Source organism: Heliangelus exortis, chromosome 1 (assembly GCF_036169615.1).
Source record: "Heliangelus exortis chromosome 1, bHelExo1.hap1, whole genome shotgun sequence".
In the NCBI taxonomy this organism is placed as follows: Eukaryota; Metazoa; Chordata; class Aves; order Apodiformes; family Trochilidae; genus Heliangelus; species Heliangelus exortis.
In genome coordinates this window covers 151921595-151942052 of record NC_092422.1, presented here as the reverse complement: position 1 = coordinate 151942052, position 20458 = coordinate 151921595, and the positions used below count along the sequence as shown (strand labels likewise).

The 20458-nt window shown below is 38.6% G+C and overlaps 1 protein-coding gene across 20 annotated transcripts in view; it reads right to left on the bottom strand.

The window, feature by feature from the left end:
• The window catches only part of PLEKHA5 (pleckstrin homology domain containing A5), a 163868-nt gene extending 143878 nt beyond the window's left edge, over positions 1 to 19990 (bottom strand). For all 20 annotated transcript variants that reach the window (XM_071733028.1, XM_071733040.1, XM_071733042.1 and 17 more), the window contains exons 1-3: positions 19727 to 19990; positions 19509 to 19585; positions 16382 to 16439 (exon numbers count right to left, since the gene is read on the bottom strand). In XM_071733028.1, the coding sequence (XP_071589129.1) occupies positions 16382 to 16439; positions 19509 to 19585; positions 19727 to 19824 (233 nt within the window). In that variant the 5' untranslated portion in view covers positions 19825 to 19990. The remainder of the gene's footprint in view (positions 1 to 16381; positions 16440 to 19508; positions 19586 to 19726) is intronic.
• Between the last annotated feature and the right edge of the window lie 468 nt (positions 19991 to 20458).

Sequence of the window (20458 nt, the reverse complement as noted above, 5' to 3'; positions counted from 1 at the left end):
TAAATGAAAGTGAAGAAATACATTCTGAATATCAATACAATGTTTTCTATCCTGAGGCCATGTAATTCTGTTCATATGCCTAACATCAGGAAGACATCAATCACATTTCAGAAAGCAGCACTGCCTTTCAAAAAGGATATTTTGTTAAAAAGAGCTAGATATCCTTGCATGAAAAGGTCAGGAAAAAAGGAGTGGCATCATGACCAGAAAAAGCACACCTAGCATTAAAAAACCAAATATCTCCTTTTTACTTTCCAAATTAAATTATTTATATAAATGCATGCCTGAGAGGCTTAGGATTCTCTCAGCACTGCCAGGAGATCATGGCACGTGGCAAAAAGTAGAACCCATCCCTGTTTGTCTCCCATAAACAGTCAATTATCACAAATGTCTGGACAGCACTGGTCATACAGCTCACAACAACCAAATGCTGGTTATGTGTAGATGCTCTACTTCCACCTATCTTCCACTGCAGTGGGAATGCTGATCACCTGCTTGTGAGTTCCCACCACTTTCTCAAAATACTAGCAACACAACAAACTGATAGTTTCATGCACAGGTTGTCTGACTTGTGATTTATTTTTTCAATGCATGTAGAGCTCCCTAAAACCAAAACACAAAAAAATCCCAACCCAAAACAAACAAAAAAAAAAACCCAAACCAAAAACCCAAAAAAACCCCAAAGAACTTAACCAGCCTTAGAGAAACATCACTAAAATTTAGGACCTGGGGGCTCCACAAAGTAAAATGATAAAATAGCATCTATCATCTGGAGATTGCTTGTATAGATGTCCAAATCACATCAGAGAACAAAAAAATGGTTTTACTTAACTGCTTCTGAAAAACAAGACTCACAGCTTGATTTTTGTGCCCACTTCACAAAATCTGCACTACTATTCAGAACAATTGGGATTTATATGGAAAACTTTGAAAGACAGTCTTATGAAAGCACATGGAGCTTACATTCTCCTCTGCACTGCATATTACTACTGAAATCAGAATTCACCATGGCACATTTAGATACAGTAACCTTAAATATGAGTTACCTTAAATAAGCAGCAGGTTATTATACTTTTTTATTTAAAACAAAAACAAGAAAGATAACAGTGGCAGAATCTGGAAGGAGAGGGATTTCAATTTTCAAATCGTTACCTAAAGAATGAACACTACACGTTAGATAAAAAAAGACCCTTCATCTGGTATATAACACTACACAGATGTGCTTTTTCTGGTTATTGCTTTATTTTGGGAAAGTCCCTCTCTACATGCAAGTACAGGGGGGAAAAAAAAAAATAAGAAAAAAAAGAAAAAGAAGAAAGAGAAAGTCAATTAAGCAGATGTAATTAACATGTATATAAAGAGGAAAAAACATTTACCAAAATAAGTTCGCTACAGACTGTCATTACAGACCTCATAATAATTTTTTTAATGCTGAACTACTTATACAACGTAAGCAAGAAAATATTTTAATTGGCCTCTAACTTCACATTCTTCCAACTATTCATCTTGCACCACAGTGAAAACCTTTAATCTGTTTTTTGTAGCACAAAGATCTCCTACAAGCAGATTTGGTTAGGTAAATTTGGTTAGATAAAACGAATTCTTCGAAAGGAGGATCTGAGCCATGTAAAATGTTTAACATGAACCACTTCAGCTGCTTCAAAACAGGTTATAAAGATACATAAACTTTTGATGAATTCACACTATTTAGTTCATCTACTGCCCAGACAGGTTGTATCTTGAAAATATAGGTGTTTCCTTTAAGCTCAAGAGAACAGTAAGCATACATAAATTCCAGTCCTAACTTCATGTAGGGTATTAAACATTCCCTTCTCAGCTGCTGGGACTATACACCAATCCTGTTCTTGAGTATTTGTAGAAGCACAAAGCAATCTTCCCTGTATATTTTTAATTTTTCCCCTCAGTTAACAAGTTTTTATTCTGCAGAAATGTGTCCATTCAGAAAGGTGCTGCCTCTCCCCACTCAGCTCCCTGCCTATTCACTGGCGTAGTTCAGAAATTATTTCTATCACTCAATAGGTTGCTCACAGTTAATGATGCATACCAATTAATACAAGTCCCAAAAAAAGATAATGGAATCAGGGTTATCTCCTCAGCTTTTTGTGAGTCAATTCTCCTCAAATTATTATGCTGGCCATTACTACACTACCAGGTGAGTCATAACAGCACGAAGAATTAACTGGAGGATGAGTACAGATACTTACTGAAAATAAAATCAAAACTTCAAAGGTAGTTCCACACATATTATTTATATACTCCTCTTTATTACACCTTGAGCAAGGAAATATATATTCATTTATTAAATATCTAAGTATAGCTTATAGACTAGTAATGGTAACCATGCAATTTCTGGTAGTCCAAAGAATTATCAAAACAATAAAGAAGAGAGATCTGAACACAAAAAGAAATAGCTCAATTCTGTTTCACCAGAGAACTCTGTAACTAGGATTTCTATTATATTTTATGCGAAACATGGCCTAAAAGCATGGAAAAATGAGCTTCTTTGAAAAAGGAAGAAACAAGAACAGTAGTTTGGGATGAAAATTAAAAAAAAATAAATCAAGTATTTGAACACAGTACTTGAAACCTCAGGTGCTAAGTTATAGAAATCTAATATGAAATTAGATTTTTCTCCCTTTGCATTTCTTTTCAGTGCTGAGTGCTAAATATGTGCCATTATATGGAGTTAAGTCAAGCAACTTTAACATTTCAATACAAAATTTGGAACACAGCCAATGAAATAACAAAATTTGTCTCCAAAATAAGAACAGAATTTAGGGGCTCTTGATTATGTTTTCCCTACAAGGATTCTTTGCAGAAAAGTACATGTTTCAGTTTAGAACAATGATAATTAATGCCTGTGGGAATAAAGCAAGCTAATTTTTCCACAGCAATATAATTTCCTTTGAATTTTACATGATGATACTCCAGTACTTGCTCAGATACATTTTATTGTCTATGGTGTGATCAGGATTTGAAACAACTCGCTTTTTTTTTTTTTTTTTTTTTTTTTTTTTTTTTTTTTTTTTTTTTTTTGTTCAATCTCCCACATTTTCAAAAAGGTAGCTTTACTCATTTGTTATTAAAAACCCGTATACAAAGAGAAGTTGCTGATAAGCTCCACATATTTTTAGGGATGCTAATGTTTTCTTCTAGCTTGGAATTAAATTATTTAAAACCACAAAACCAAACATATGCAACTTGTAAGTGCACCCGGAGTACAGGAATTGTGGCTCTCCTCTTAGTACTGCAATGGAACTCATTTGCAGAACTCCAGGGATCCACCTTCACTGACTAAGAGAAGGGATATTTAATCTACATAAAAGAAGGCATAGCCAAATTTCTTAAATACAGATGTAAGAGCTGACAGTGGTTTGCAGGAACACAATACTACAGAGGCTACACTCCAGCATCTAATGTCTGACCCAAAGGACACTTAATGGCCACATAGTTCAGATGTGCAGGAAACTACGTCTGGCCTTAGAGCCTTTAAACAGTTATTTTTCATTCAGAAATAGTTAAGAAGCAGGGTTTTAATGAGAATGTAGCTGTACAAAAGACAGCAAACGCAATCAAACTTGAGAGAATAGACCTGCAACCTTTGCTACTAAAGAAAAATCCACACCAAAAAACAGTGCTTTTTTTTCAGGTTTTAATGATGCACAGGGAACTATGCTTAATTATCACACCTCATGAGGAGGATTCATTAGATACTTCAAAAGAAGCTTCTAAAAAAGAATAATATTCTATTTTATAGAATAAAAAAACCCCAAAATAAACAACCTTACATTTCCTTGTAGACTTCTCAGCCAACAGTATTGGATCTTTCCCAAAATAAACCCTGCGGTTACAGAATTAGACCAGGAAAAGCACTGATGGAACGATGAGCTGAATGGACACCAGGTCATTCACTCCAGAAACCAAAACAGAATCAATCCATATGGTGAAGTTACACAACATCCTTATTCCCTGACTTAAAGGTTCCTGAAATTCAACAGTGCTGTTGCAAAGTGCTGTAAAACAACAAAACCAAACAAACCTCACAAATTCTACACAGCTAGACACAGACCAAACCCTGTAATCCTGCTGATGAAATTCCCATAATTTTCAAGTGGAAATTAGAAACCACTATTGCATCATTTTATGAACAATAGAAAAAAATATTCTTTTGATTAAGTAACAAAAAGAGCTTTTTATTTTATTTTAAAGAAAAGCACAGAACTGGTAGATTAGCTGTTCCTACTACTGCACAGCCATTAACCTGTATACTTCAAGTGTTACCCTACCAGCAGAAGTGTTTATGCTTTTAATTTTTAGAGAGAAAAGTTTTTTAAAGTTGATTGCCAAACAAGGAATTTCAAGTATACTAAAAAATGTTGTTCCGTGGTACTAAGTAAGCTAAGTAAAACCATTCAATAAATGTATTTGACTACCATGCTTCAAAGACAGCTTTTACAATACATTTATCATTGCTTGAGAATAAGCCATTTCACAATGTACGAACTTGAATTTAACGTTTCTTAACTTACAGGGCAGCTACAAATATTTTCCATTTTAAAACCTGCTTTATTCTCAGCTCAGCACTTTTCAATACCTCTAACAGTTAATTTAACATCCACTTTAATCCACAAAAAAGAAAAAAAAAATTGATGCGTAGCATTCAATAATCAAGTATTTTTTGAGTATCATGAAAGCCTCCCACACAAAACCATATATTTGTTGGTAAACCTTTACTAGGAACATTATAAAAGCACAGTAGTTTGGACTTATCTATCGAACACACTATTTATCTCCTCACAAAAATAAATAAATATATCAGCTTCGATAAAAAGAAAGCAAAAAATCCCTGACCACAAGTCGTATTTTTCTGTTGTTTTTAAAGTGATATTAATATGATAACTTAGAGACCTGGAGATAAAATGGAGAATGAATCAGTCTTGTCATGGTGTAGCCAATAGAATACACCAAAGAACAGTTCAATCCCTGACTTCTCCGTAACATTTGGAGTTACTTTTCTTCTAGTTTCACCAATTAGGTGGATTTCTTCATCAAAACTAACAGGAGACAATCTTTCATAGACAAGAGATGAAAAGACAAATATGCCTGAAGTACACTAATCTACTGACAGCTCTACAACGCAAAAAACCTCAAGTTCAATTTTTATTTATATTTTTACTCCTCATAAAAGGAGTAGGGCTACGTCAAGTCCTTAGCAGCACACAGATGCAACTAATTCAAACTACCATATGGCCAATAAAGAACATCTAAAGCAAACACACTGAGCATTCTTCACTCAAAAGAATGACTGAAATAGGTTCCTACGAAGTACAGGAGAAAGTAAAAACACAATTTGGTTTTGCTCTGCTAATTGAGTTTACCACAATAAACTCTCCCCATCGTGGTTTTTTTTTGGTGAGTAAGAGAGGATTGAAGGAACTGAAAGGAAACATGGGAGGAATAGATTGTCTGAAGAGTTTATTTGCTATCAAAAGCACACTCATTTGCTGCTTTTGTGTCATTTTAGACATTTAGCAGGTGAGGATGCACACACACACACATACCACTTCCTCTGACATAAAATCTTAAAGTAATCCATCAGTCTATATAGAGAGGTTTTTAAACATACCTGTTAATTATCATGATTATATTGAGTTGTCTCTAGTGCTAACTCTCTTGCTTCTAGTTTGGAGAAAAAAGGATTCTTAAGTGATAAAAGAAAAAAATTTAAAAATCTGTAAGTCGTAACATAAAAGCCTTGACTCTTCAATATTTGCTATGGTATCCTGAGCAGGTTCTAATTTTGACTGAGTAGCAAAAAATTCTGCAGGGTTCATTTCAGGCTGCAGGCATTTGATACTGAACTGACCTCACTGTATTTACATTCCCCTTAGGAAAATTTGGCAGGCAGTCCAACTGGGGAAAATCACATCTCAGGCTATCACTGCTGACTTCTAGCTACCAGTGCTGGAAGCAAGCAGAATAACAATGAAGAAAGTAGAGTGAACAATAAGGGCACATATATAGAATTAAAATAAAAAGGAAGAAAAGAGAAGGTCAGACAGCAGAAGAATTGAAGAGGCAGGAGTCTGAGACAGTTTCTTTTCTCATATAAGTCTGGGTTTTGTTTTTTTTTTTTTTTCAAATTAGCAGTGCAGACAGGCCTTGCAACCAGTGAAAAAGCAAATTACTTCAATTCAAGGAAAATAAACTAATCAGAACACTTGAAATATTTATCTCTGTTCTAAACAAATTCACAGCTGCCAATTATAGCTTTGTTTGCCTCACATTTGGTTTCTTGTTGTGGTTGCCATACCTACATCAAATTTGGACAAAAAAACCCCCAAACAATAAAACTACTCCATAAATTCTGCTTTTGACCATTTCCACTACAGTTGCAATACATACACCAGCAGTTAAATCAAAGCCAAGATGTACTCACCTCAATACACTACCATTTAGGTCCCTACTGCTACAAAGAAATTAAACAGGAATAAAAGGGCCAGTCAGCAAATCCCACTCCCACCTTTTCCTAGAATTATTTATCCTATCTTCAAACAAGTGTAAATCTATGATTGTTCTTCAGACTTATTGTGCCATCAACACTATATCAGGCCTATATATCCTATTATATCAGGCCTGGTGAAACTGTACAAGAGACACAGGTTCTGAACCAAATCCACATTAATTTCCTCACGTCCTTGGAAAATTAAATTAAAAACCTTAAGCCACCATAGCTTCTTTGAAAGCCTTATTTCCAGCTGCACAATGCAATTTTTTTAAACAAAGTACTAAAAATCACTGAAATACTAGAGTTCTCATACAGGTTAAATGTTGATCACAATACCTGTCTAAATGACAGTACCTTCAATCCTCATTAAAAGTTTGAGGGTGCTCTTCTTCTTAACAACTTACAATTATCGCTGTAAGTTGAAAAGAAAAAACAACTCAATTATTGAGCAAAGACTGCAAAAGACCCTCTTCCTTCTTTATTTAAAATTAAAATGCTAATAATTCCAACTCCTCAGCCCAAGCTCAAACCATCAAGGGCTGTGAAACACAACCCTTACAGTGCAATAGGACATCAGTGCTTGCATCATCTGACTTTTTTCCATTTAAATCTCACCTCATGTAGTTCTTTTCCACCTACCGAACTGCAGATTTTCACCTAACATACTTGAGCTCAAAAAATGTTTTGAAGAAGAAGCTATCCTCAAAAGACTATGTTAATGAAGAGGACAAGGCACTGGTGCTTGAATTGACTGCTGAATTCGATAGCATTTTTTGTTGTTTCAAACCACACAGTGAGCAATAGGAGGCAAGAGAAATCCCGAATTTCCTGTTAGACAGGTTTGGCACTCTCACCAGAAGTTGAACAAAAACCACAACTGAGTGAGCTTTACTCTGAAACACATTGCAAAATCTTTTTCGTGTTTAGTTTAGGACACCTGAATAAAGGGAAGTTCAGGAAAAAGTTCAGATTTCTCCTTAAGTCTAGAAGTCTTTTTGTATGTAAGTGTTTATAAGTTGGATATGAGTGAAAAAAAATGCAAGAGTTCAATATAAGCAAACTGCAAACTGTCCTTGGAAGAGGCATAAAGAACAGTGTCCTATATATTTCTGTGTGTGCTTGTATGTATATATAAAATATATAACCACTACTGGCAATGAGAGGGCCAAAAGGATACTCTCAATTTATATTTAAACAGAAGTCACTTTAACAGTAATACTAGGTATCACTTCCAAAAGTGCACCTTTTATGCTGTTTACCATGTTTGGTGCAATGTACTCTGTTAGAAAAATATAGGGATTTGATGGTTTTGTTGGCACTTTATCTTCCTTTAACAACAAAACTTTCCTCCAACACTATCTGAGGTAAAAACTGCAGACAAAGTTTTAACCTGCCTAAGTTTTCGATTTAATTTTTAGAAAAAAACCCCCACTTTTATTTAGTAATCAAATTATCAGACAGACAAGCTTCAGAAAAAGAAATACAAGGCTTGGTACAAAATTATTTAAGAGCCAAACCACCTTTTACAGCAGTGTTCTCACAATTTTCGCTCTGCTTCCTTCTAGTCTCATCTCCACACTTCAAGTCAAGGTTTATTAAATCTCCTTGGTGATTGTCACTTCATTTTTATCTGAAGCTGAGGAAAAGGAGGAATAGAAGCAGGAGACAGACTGTATGGCAGATATCACAAAATACTAGTGTCTCAAGGCTCATCACTCTGGTATAGTCCCTGGGTATGTTTTAAAAAAACAAACAAACAAACAAACAAACAAACAAAAAAAAAAAAAAAAAAAAACAAACCAAAAAACCCAAAAAATAAAAACAAACAAACAAAAAAAAACCACAAACCCTAAGTCAGTATTTTTTACTGACCAGTACTACAGACAGCTGGCTCAACACTTTCAGTGATGAGTCTAAGTTCTCAGGCTCACAAACTCTTCAAATTAATTGTAGAACAACTTTAATAACTACCTCCTCCCTGATCAAAGATAATTTGGTGACCCACACTCCTGAACTTCACTATAGAGACATTCTTCTAACGTGTTCAAGTCAGTCAACTGAAAAACTGTTGCTCCAAATGCTTTTAACTCTGCAGATACAATAAAGATGTATCAGTTAATAAAAGCTAAAGTTTTATTACCTGAAAAAAGAAGATAGTAACTTTTGTGTGTTTTATTAAATGAAAACATCTCAGCTCAGACCATGTAAACAACTGACGCACATCAGAGGATACAGAGTGTAACATAAGAAATTTAAAAATAGAACAGATAATGTTAATTTCTAATGAGTTTAAACTTGCAGCATTATTCTGATTAAAATCAATTGTTAAATGAAACTTCTGATGTTACAACACTGCTCAGATATATTTTTGTTTGTAATTTTCTTTTTCAATCTTCTGTATCAAATTTCAAAGACTCCAATCAAGTAGTTTAAGATTGATCTCAAGGATACTCTGCATATATGAGAAAATGCAAAAGAAAACAGCCTTACAAAATGATGTGGTCAACATATTAAAAACCCAGCTAAACAAAAAATATCCCAACACCTGACCCCAACAGTCTTAACCAGCTTCAGTCTTTTCAAGAAACCAAGTGTCGTTTTCAACATTCAATCAGATGAAAAAAGTTTTCTTCTTCCCCACAGGGATTTGGGAGCACCATTTGTTTAATCTTGTTCCTTACAACCTCTTATTTCTAAGCGAGTTCTAAATGTCATTCTCATAAGTAGGTTCACTGAAAAACTTTGAAGGTGATATGTCATCCCTAATATACACATCCCTAAAATTATTCTTAAAAATTATAAGTGTAAGACATCTGTCAGCAGATGCATCATCTGTAGGATTTAAGAATAAAAACAATTTGGATTTTTAATGCTATTTGTGCAGTTCAGTTACAAGCACCAAATGCTTTACTTTTTGCAGGATTTATACAGTTTCAGTAGTCCTACTTACTCAGTGAGTAATAAAGAATGTAAAAGTTTGCCATCTTTCAATGCCAGTAACTCATGAAAAGATGGCATTTTAAATCTAAACTTTCAGCAGGTATTTTCCTTTAAAACACCGCTGTTTAACAGGATCTCTCTTACCTGCTCTGACACATTGAAACATTTCCAGCTAATACAGCACAAAATTAGTTCTTGAAGTATTTGTTTCTACTAAACATGATTCATAATAGATTCTGGAAGAGAAAAAACAGGAAGCTAATTTTAAGGGACAGGCTGCTTGGCATTACACCTTTCATTACAAATAATTCTTCTTACTAAGTCACCATGGAAAAACCCATGAAGAACTAACTTTCTAAACACTTCTAAATATACAAGTGGTTTTTTAATTGTTTATACAAAGCTCTATGACCATCACAGGCCACACAGGCATTCAAAAAGCTGACTAAAAGCCTTTCTTTCTACATCACAGATTTCAAACGATCATTCAGCTCCAGGTTTATAGGTCCCAAGCAGAAGATGAAACATTACAACCAACTATTTAAGCAGACCTCCTTGTCCTACTCAGTACTAGGGAGTAGGAATCTCTCCCAGAGTTTTACTGCAATGCCCACTGCTCCCATATCCAAATTTCTACTTCTGAAAGTGGCTATTAATGCAACTTCTTCCCCCCCCTCCCAACACTGCTGTCAGAGAACACCTTCCCTTCAACCAAATGCAAGAGCAAGTAGAGAGAATCTTCCAAAAGAAAGGCCAGGGAAAGAGAGAAGGGGAAAGAGTTTAAATTTAGGCATTTACTTACTGAAACACAGAAAACACACATATAAAGGCACACCATAAGCAGAAATTCCAGCAGTCAAGGCCGTGGAGCTTTGCTTCCAGCCAGCATTTGGCCTCAAGCTTCCCAGAAGTTTTTTCCCCTCTCTCCTACACACACAGAAGCGTACTGAAGATCACTCTGAACTACCAAGGAAAGTGTACCTCAGGTTTAATGAAAGTGTAATTCATTATAATAAGAGCCAGTGTAACATAAACATATGCAGGAAAAACAGGCTTAGTGCAGCACCACAACAAACACCAGTTTTGATCCAGCACAACAAAACACTGGCAGACCACAGAAAAAAAAAGTACGTGCAACTCCTTTAAGTAAAACAATGTACACCAGGTAAAGTTTGGACCTGTAAAAGTTCTACTGAGTGGTGGCTACACCAAATAAGACTTCCCTGTTGGACGTTTACAAGGTACCTGCCTGTGGACTCAGGTGGTTTTGGAAGATTCCCTCAGTTCCAAGTATTGCAGGACATGGGCACTGAGGCAGGGAAGAGAAAAAGAACCTATGCAACACCTTGACACAACAGGAAGAGGAAATAACTGGTACAGGTTTCAGAGTTATCCTTAGACTGTACATCAGTTCAATTATCTCTTTTTTTTAATTATTTTCTCAAAGCAGGGAGAGGCTGAGGAAGAAAGTGCATCACTGTATTTATAAAGTAATGCAGTAGCCATCTACATCAGAAGTTATGAACTATCAGCATTTTCTTTGTTTTTCATCACCTCTCACACACTGTAGGTAGCAAAAATGAAAAACCACAGAATTCACATCATAGTATTAATATCGTAAAATATATATTTGTTTTACCTAGTATTATTAACCCCATCACCAATTACGGCCAAAGTTAGAGATAAATACTACCAGTTGCAAAACAAGGATCCCAAAATGGGGAAGTTAACAAAGTTTATAATTTGTAGCAGGTATCAAAAAGCTTCAGTGCCTTCAATGTCTTTGTCACTGATTCCAACAATTCATGTAATAACTTACATACAGATTTTTTTTGTGATTTTAAAGATTTATCCATTAATTCTTGCAAGTTCTTAAAAACTTGGTAACAGTTTAAAAAAAAATTGGTAAATTCCCTCATGGTTTCAAATCTATCTTAGGAAAACTAAGGCATTTAAGGTAACACCCAATTTAGAAACACTTCAGGGAAGAGACAGCTCAAAATATCAACTACAGACATCACAGTCAAAAAACAGACTTTATAAGCACAGTACCTCCTAACATTCACTTTTTATATCCCTATCTGCCAGACTAACTTTGAAACAGGTTCAGAAGCCAGAGGTAACAGGCCCTGCCAGACCTGCACACGAGTCAGACAACATGTTTTCACAGGGTGAACTTTTGCCACCCTTCCCTCTGGGAGAAATTCCATTGAATTTGCTCCTAGGAAATCAGCTCCAGTCCCTACTCCATTTACTGACTTCCCGTTGCCAGGGCTCTTTTCTGCATGATTTAGTCTCCAATCCTTCTGCAACTACTCCCACCTGTTCAGCCAATCCTTCTGCAACTACTCCCACCTGTTCAGCCTTCTCCCTCAGCACACCACTACCCCCATCTTCTTCCCAGCACACACTCCCCATAAGCTCTTTTTTGGATGCAGTCCCACCTCTCCTCCTCTGACCTACACCTGTTTCTTCACATGTCTAGAACCCTTTCATCTCCACATCCAGCTTCAGCACTGCAGTGGTGGTTTTGGTTTTGTTTTTCTTTAAATAATTCAGTGGAATAAAGAAGTAAGTGTTAAAATAGATAACAAATCTGCAGGCATTCTTAAAAAGTTCTCCTTTTCTGAACAGCTTGGCACACTACAGAGGTAAAAGGCACAGTTTACTTCGTCATTATGTGCCAGTGTACCCTTCTAAAAAAAATGGTTCTGATAAATTCAGAAAAAGATAAATTTTTACACAAGCCCCCCAAAAGATAAACTCTGCCCTTTTTTATTCTTTAAGTCTTTAAACACTTTCTTAGTCAGCTGCCCAAAAAGTATTGGTGCTACAAGAGAGTTAAGAAATAGCAAATTCTAACACCCAAACAATATATCTGACAGTACATCTGTAGAAGCTAAACTAGTTAGAATGATACAAAATTCCTCAAATATCACCCTTGGATTGATTTGATTTTAAATTTATTTGGCAAATTAACAACCTAACTAATATAAACCTGGCTAAAAAAAAAGGTCAATACAAAAATCATAACAACTTCAGAACTAGTGAAACGAAGAAGGAAAAAAGGCAAGAAAAGTGAACCACTTGACCAATAAGAGTTTCTTAAACACACACATATGAATACACAGAAAAAGCTATTTAAAAAAAAAATTACAGCATTTAAAACCAGTGCTTTGGTGCCTAATGTCTATAAAGTCATCACAACACACTAAAAGCATCAAGTCAAATTTTCTCATTGATCTTAAAAAATTTAGAAGGCCATGGTGATATAAGTATTCTCTATTGACAAGTATCATATTGGGATTGTCATATTTTCTTATGTAGTAATAATATTTTAAGTAACTTAAGCTTCCCATATTATAATACAACCTAAATCTGTTTAGGGGATAAAGTCTGCAACTTTTCAGAGCTCAATAAAGGCTCAATACACTAAGCATAAATAATCCAGTGAAGTATTTTAAGGAGAACACATGCACACACAAAACCCTAAAAATTTTCAGCATACAGCTCTATCATTTTCAAACTGAGAAGTTTTCCCATATCTTAACTTCATAAAACAGAAGACTCACTAGTTAACTGATAGTAAATTAATTATTAAAGGCTATATTTGAAAGTGTCAAATTTGCATACAGCTCCATGTTCCAGGTAAAAGTTTAGTTATTGTGTAAATACAGACAACACCCAAACCAAGCACTATTCCAGAAGAGTAACTGATGAGTTCCCATCAAGTGGTGAGGAAGGGCTAGATGTGCAAACTTCTAACACTAAGCAAACAAAACCAGACTTTAGTAGTCCCAAAGGATAACACTAACAATGCAGCCATATCTCATGAGAACATACAGCATATATTACAGGACTGCCTATTCTTTTACACCAAATAACACCTTTTGCCATTTGTACTTGCAAGGGATGGGAGAAGGATTCTGTCATTACCAAGTAATAGAATTCTACTAGCAAAAATCAAAAACCTGAAAAAAAGTCAAACCCCTAGCTAGCATCTCTGTACAACTCTATACAAAAACAGAACCACATCATGCTATGGAAATAACTCCATAACTCTACTCCTGTTTCAGAATATCTTCCCTTTCAAAGCCAGAATAAATTCGATGCCATGGGGAAAAAAGGGTGTAAAATAGTCACCATTTGGTATTTATTTATTCTGAAAACAAATGTACATAACCCAAGAAAAATAGTGTCCCTTAAAAATAACCACATTTCAATGTAGTCTGTATCCTGACTCATTTGTTGAAATTCCAGTCCAAGGAATGCCGAGATTTCACTGACGATTATCTCCTCAACATTATCCCAGTTTGATTATGCAGTGTTTACTACATCAAAGCCAGGAAAAGTACAGTAATAAGATTCAGTGACACACCCACTTGGAACAGCAAACACCTGTTATTAAAGAACCATAAGAATAATTTTCAAAAGGCTTTTATTTTCAAACAGTCTAGCGTAAGATCTTACCATAAAGCAAGGTGGTTAAATATTTTTATCCAACCCACATATTTGAAGCTGTGCCTCAGAAATTAGGTGAAATTACTTATGTGACCAGGAAACTTGACTATCCCTTGTCTTCTACTCTTACTGCACACCTTGTAGAAATCCAACAGTGAAGCTTAACATGGATAAATGCATCAAAAGACTGTAATTCATATTCATTCCCTTGTAACTGTGCAGCCTTTACTGGAACATAAAACAATGTATTTCTTTCAGATCCGACCATGAACAAACTTTCAACATTTTTAACATAGTTTTATTATGCTGTAATCAACATAATAAACATTAATATTTAACAAATCAGCATACCCAAATGAGCAAGTTAAAGTGAAAAACCAAAACGTGTGGGTGTTTGTATAGCACAAGGTCAAAATAACCTGCGCTGTTCCCCACTCATGCAAAAGCATCACAGTAGTTTGGACTCAGACAACTAGAATTATTATAATCAACACATCATCTGGAATTACACTGCTGAGGATTACAAGATAGTGATTATAATGCTGTCACCCTGTCTTCGTTAGCTCTCACATCTTCTCTAGCAGCAGTAAGGCTGAATACTAGTCAGCTTGAGGAAAAGCTATCATTGGACAGAAGTTTAAATTCAGCCTGAGAGCCCACACAACAAACAAGTACTTAACTAAGGATGCCAAACTGGTCATACCATGTAAACCTTTCAGCAGGCTTGACAGCACTCTCCCTGCTATCCTCCTACATCTCTCAAATCACAGAGAAGTGTTGTTTGAGCAACATGTTTTCAAAGATGCAGCACAACTTTCAAATATAAACAGAACTATTTGGTGTTGGCTATCAGCAAAACAATCAGCTTAGTGTACATTCTAACAGTTATGATAACACCTTGAACACAAGATCTTATAGGGACAGGACTATACAAACAACCTAGCACTTGGCAAGTTTGTGCATAAGCACATCAGTCACCCTACAACAGGTTGTCCACACACTTTTTTTTATTCCAAGAAAACTCAAGTTGCTGTTTCCAAGACACAATAGCTAAACATGCTGTTCATAGGTTTATTCTATGAGAACAAGTTCTGTCTGCAAGGATAGCTGAATTTCTTTTAATGTTATACACACAAATACAGCTTCTTTAATTTTCACTCATCTTCATTTAATAATCTAAACAGAATATCTGAGGTGAAATCCTTAGTGCATTCCTACCCTCAGACTGTTGTAGTTCTTGTCAGTTGCTTTCCAACACCAGTGTAATGTAAATTCCAAGAAACCAGAATAGAACAGTATACCAAACATGCCACTCCATGGCATGGACCACTCCATTTTAGAGAGCCCAACACCAGTTCTGACCAGATTTTGAAAGCATTACCCTTCAGTATATATTTTGTTTGACATTTTGTTTAGTATCAAGTCAAACATTCCTATTGGTGTATGAAATTAACCATGCAACACTAGATAGCAGGCATCTCACAATGTCTACAATGCAACTTACATGGAGCAGCTGCCTTTCACTCAAGACAGGAAAACCTTCAAGCTCTATGACTATTAGTAACCTTAACCCACATTAAGTTATCCAACTGATAACACTATTAATTTAAAGGTGGCAAACCAAACACACAGTGTAGTAAGTAAAAACCCATAAATAAATTAAAGAACAACCCTGCAAATTGTTAAATAAAAATTAAAAAAAAAAAAAAAGCAGCATATTAACTGGACAAATGTACCTAGGTGCCACTTTAGCATTTCCCAGACAAGGATGGTCAGGCCTATCTGGAGTAGAAAAGCTTTCAAATTTGTGCAAATCTGATCAACATGACCTCTGGATTCCCACATAAGAGCTCTATTTGCACACCACTCATTCAAAAAGACAATACAGCAAGCCCACCACAGTATACACACTCCTCAAAACATTCTAAAACTTGAGTAAGAAAATAATGAGAATCAATGCTAGAAGCAGAAACAGGTCTGCAAATAAAACAGCCACATTAAACCTTCAGAATGGCTTTAAACAATGTAATTACTAGAGAATAGGGCTGAATCAAGATTCTCCTCCCAGTGACAAAGGAGGATCATGCCTTTCTGAAAGCATTTATGGCATGACAGCACATACACAGAAGTGTCAAACAAACAAACTAAAGGTATCCTGGAGTTGCAAGGACATTTGTTGCTAGATGGTCACACTCACAGCAAAAACTTCATTTGAATCTGCGTCCTTAAGCAGCTTTAATTAAAAGTATTAACACCAAAACACAATAAATTGCTTTGGCTGTGCCAAATTCAGTAAGCAAAGGACTATATACACTATGACAAGTTTGAATACTCCTTTTAGACTTGCAGCATAACTTTTAAAACTAGTTTGGAATACAGTCAAGATTACAGCAACATTTAGACAAACTAATTGAAAATTATAGCATTTCGACAGATAAACATTCAACTTACTTTACATAATATCTTGCACCTTCAAAAGTATAAGCTTCTTCCCAACCTGTGGGTAAGTCTGGAAAACAAGCAGCAAAACATTCCAATTAGCTTTTGAAATGCTAGCCATACTGGTCTACTCCCTAAAACTAAGGTAGTTAAACTACTGCGTGTCTGATTCCACATGTTAAAAGCTTTAGTCCTATAAACAAACATTTTAGAATTGATTCACAATACTGCTTCAGCTGTAATCCAAGAGAAACTATAAGCATGAAAATCTAATTTAGATTTCTCATTCTTGAATAACAACAGTGAGGGCTTAAGTGTGTCCTTATTTAACAACGTTCCTCCCTTAGACAATTAACTAGAACTCACGGTCCTCGCCAGATCTTTCTGCCTTGAACTTCTGTAGCATCAAATTACCTGACAGGCAGAGATCTAAATGAAAATCAATTTACTGAGTTTGCTTTACATGCAAGTCACAAGCATCTTAACAGGCATGATATCAACTACACCACAGAACATTAGCATTATATTAGCATAATTCCACCACTGTTGTGACTAACAAGTGTTCCTGCAGTGTTTACAACTCTATTCAATTTTACATGAAAATATTTCTCAAAACAAATCTAGTGAAGGAAGCAGGTACATATTTTCCTTCTCTATTATTACTCCAGAAGAGTCAGGAGTCCAAATATATGTTTTAAAAAAACCAAAACCACACCACACCACTAATTGTCTTTGTTTTAAGTTTCCTGATGTAATGGAAGCTCTGAAGATGAAGCTCTCTGAAATTCTACCCTTAAAAGTTTATCCCACTCAATAAAACCAATAACTGATAAGTAGGACTCACTCACTGAACTGTAAAAGCAAGAATGCACTCTTAAATTAAAAGAAAAATACTCAGTCTGTGTCACATGATTTATTTTTCTTCCCCTCCAGTTTGCTTATTTGCTCTGTCTGGCTTTTCACTCCTGTCTTCTCTAGAACAAGAATCAAGGTGTCTTTTGATAACAGCACAGGGCAAAGTACAGCAAACAGGAAGACTCTCTAACATAAGTATTTATGGCTGCTATGAGAATTTTGCAGAAAAATAGCTTTCCAGTGTGGGGCATCTCAAGGAACAAAAAGCACTTCAATTCATAATGGAGAACAAAGCTTTCTTCTCAATCTAGTAAATATCTCACATTGTTACTTAATAAGGAGCTTTAAAATAGTATGTGCTTCCAAAAGAAGTGCTGTTCACACAAAAATTGTTTCTTAAGAGAAGATGTATCTTGAACATATTTTGACTAAGTTCCCAAAACAATGGCCAGGGGAAAGCAGACCAGATAATTAATAAACCAGATAATTAATATGTTTGATTTTATCCACGTATGGAGAGATCATTAACACATGTGAATGAGGAAAACTACAGAAAAAGGTTTGTTTTGCAGGTACTTCAAAATCTGATCAGCAAATCATGGTCAGTATATCCAAGATCATGGCTCACTCCTATGCTCAGAAACCAGTTTAGTTTATCTGATAGTAAGCCTGCTGTGTTACCTACAGTACTACAGATACTCAAAAGCATTTCCTTTAAAAAAAAAGCACTTGATAGCAGAAATAAATGAGACACTTGGAAAATTGCTAGGAAATCACCATCAGTCAGCAGATACACTGGTAATAGTTTCAAAGGAGAATTACTGCTCAATTAATGTTATTCTCCGACAAAGAAAGCACTTTACATACATCTGCTCCCATGCATATTGCTGTAGATGAAGGCCAGTTTTCCAATTAATCAGAATACTGATAGTGGGGAAGAGAGGAACCTGACAGCAATGGTTTCACTTCCTGGCATCAAAATGACTTCTGCTAAGCAGCAGCCCTACATTGCAGATTAAACTGCAGAGATACAATAGCCAGAAACTTATGCTTTTTAAACTATTCCAAACTAAAACAAACAAACAAACAAAACCAACAAAAACAACCCTGAAAACAAAACAAAAAACCTGACCACAGTTTTTAAAAGGCCGTTTCTGATTTCTTAATGTATAACTATTAATCAAACACAAAAAACCAAATAATCTGATGTTGTCCAATTCACTAGCAGATTTTCCTGCAAGTATCCAAGTGATTAAATCCATAAAACCAACTGCACTTATTACTACACTCCACCACCTCCCAGCGGCATATGTAGCTTGTGTGCAATTCCAGCAGTCAGAGTTTGGCTCTGGGTCTTCAGAGTGTCTGCCTGTAAATCCTCCTCCTCCAGCACCTCCTGCTGCTACTTCTCCAGAGTGAAACAAACAGCAGTAGCAAAGAAGACCTATCCAACCCTCCCTCCCTGCTGCAAGTTATTCCTAATGTTTCAGTCCCTTTTCCTCCTACCTATTCCACTTCTCTCAATCACTTAGAAACCACCCACACTCTCAGCCTAGATGGAAGTGAAGGAAGGAAAAGGTTTTCTAGGTGACTAGTGAAATCTGCCTCTACATTTCTCGTCTGCCTATCATGGTTATATCTGGGAGCTGCTGGAAACAGAAATAAGATGAGTGGTTTAATGCTAATCCGAGGAAGGATGCTCTGCAGGTGAACAATCGGGGCAGCCTGCGAGAAGCACGAGAGGAACAGGGCGGTCTCTAATGGTAACTATACAGTATCATAGGGGTAACACAAGGCAACAGAAAGAAAGCGAAGAAACAAAAATTACAGACGCGTAGAGAAAACGCGGGTGCAAAAGAAAGCGTTTTAAGAGGGTGAGGAGCACACCGACGGCAAGCCGGACACGCAAGGCTGAATCGTAATGCCACTCGTGCTCGACCCGGGGGCAAAGAACTGCTGAAGTGAGGGGAGCGCGGAGAGCACAGGATGAGGAGTTGTCTCGGGTGGCTGCGGCGACACCGAGGTGGCTTCTAGGGTCGGGCAGCTCGGGGGCAGCGGGGCGAAGCTACAGGCGCTGCCCTCACCCGCCACGGGGGAAAGGGGCCGGGGAGCTGGGGGGGCGGCAGGAGCCCCGGAGGCGGCCGCAGCAGCCGCGGAGCGACGGGGTCGACGAGACCCCCAGGAGCGGGGAGAGCGGCGCTGCCCGGGCGGCCGGGCGGGGGCGACGGTGCCCGGGAAGGACCGGGGGCCCCGGCTGCCCCCGTCCCCCGGGCGGGGCTCCTACCTGCGCTGCGGCGGTGCCCGGTGATCACGGCCTCTCCGGTGAGCGGGTGCAGCCAGGTCGTGCTCTTCGCCTCCTCGCTGCGGGGACGGACACAGGGACCGAGTCAAGCGGGCGCAGCCCCGCCGCCGCCTTCCCCCCCCCCCTGCACGCCCCTCCCGGCCCCCCGCCCGCCCAGCCCAGCCCCGCTCCGCTCCCCTCCTCGCTGGCCCCTCTCTCACTTGATGAAGAAGACGCGGCCGCCCTGGCTGATCCCATAACTCCAGCTGCCGGGCAGCGCCCGCAGCCGCTCCGCGCTCAGCTCCGCCGGGGCCGCCATGGCCGACCGCTGCCGCCGCCGCTACAAGCGCAGCCGGGGAGAGCCGAGGGGAGCGGGGCGGGGGGGGGGGGGAAAGCGAGGGGGGAGGAGGGAGAGGGGGGGGCGGCGCGGGCACGAGCGAGCGCGTCCCCGCCAGCACCGCCGCCGCCAACACCTTGGGGAGGGGGAGGGCAGACCGTGAGGGGGAGGGGGGGCAGCGCCGCGCCCCGCCCCGCCCCGCCCCGCGCGGGGCCCGCCCCTCCCTCCGCGGGGGCGCGCCCTGGCTGGCTGCCCGCGGGGGCGCGCCGCCTGCCCCCACCGCGGCCGTTGGGGCGGGGCGGGGAGGGGTGGGGGCGGGCAGAGGGTTCCGGCGGGCGGTGGGGAGGGGAGCGGCGGGCGGGAGGTCTGGCGGCAGCAGCTCGGGCAGTGAGCCCCGCGGGGCAGTGGCGCGCCTTCCTCGGAGGGAACCCGCCGGCGAGCTCGGCCCTGGGGCGAGGGTGGGAAGGGAGTGCCCGAGCGGCAGTGAGGGCGATACCCGCGCAGGGGGGTGTGCGGAGGCTCCGCCGGGCAGCGGTGTGAAGGGGGGGTGGGGGGGGCTCGCCGTCCGGTAACGGTGTGAGGAGCGGGGGGGCTGGGGCTTGGGGTGTCCTGTGGC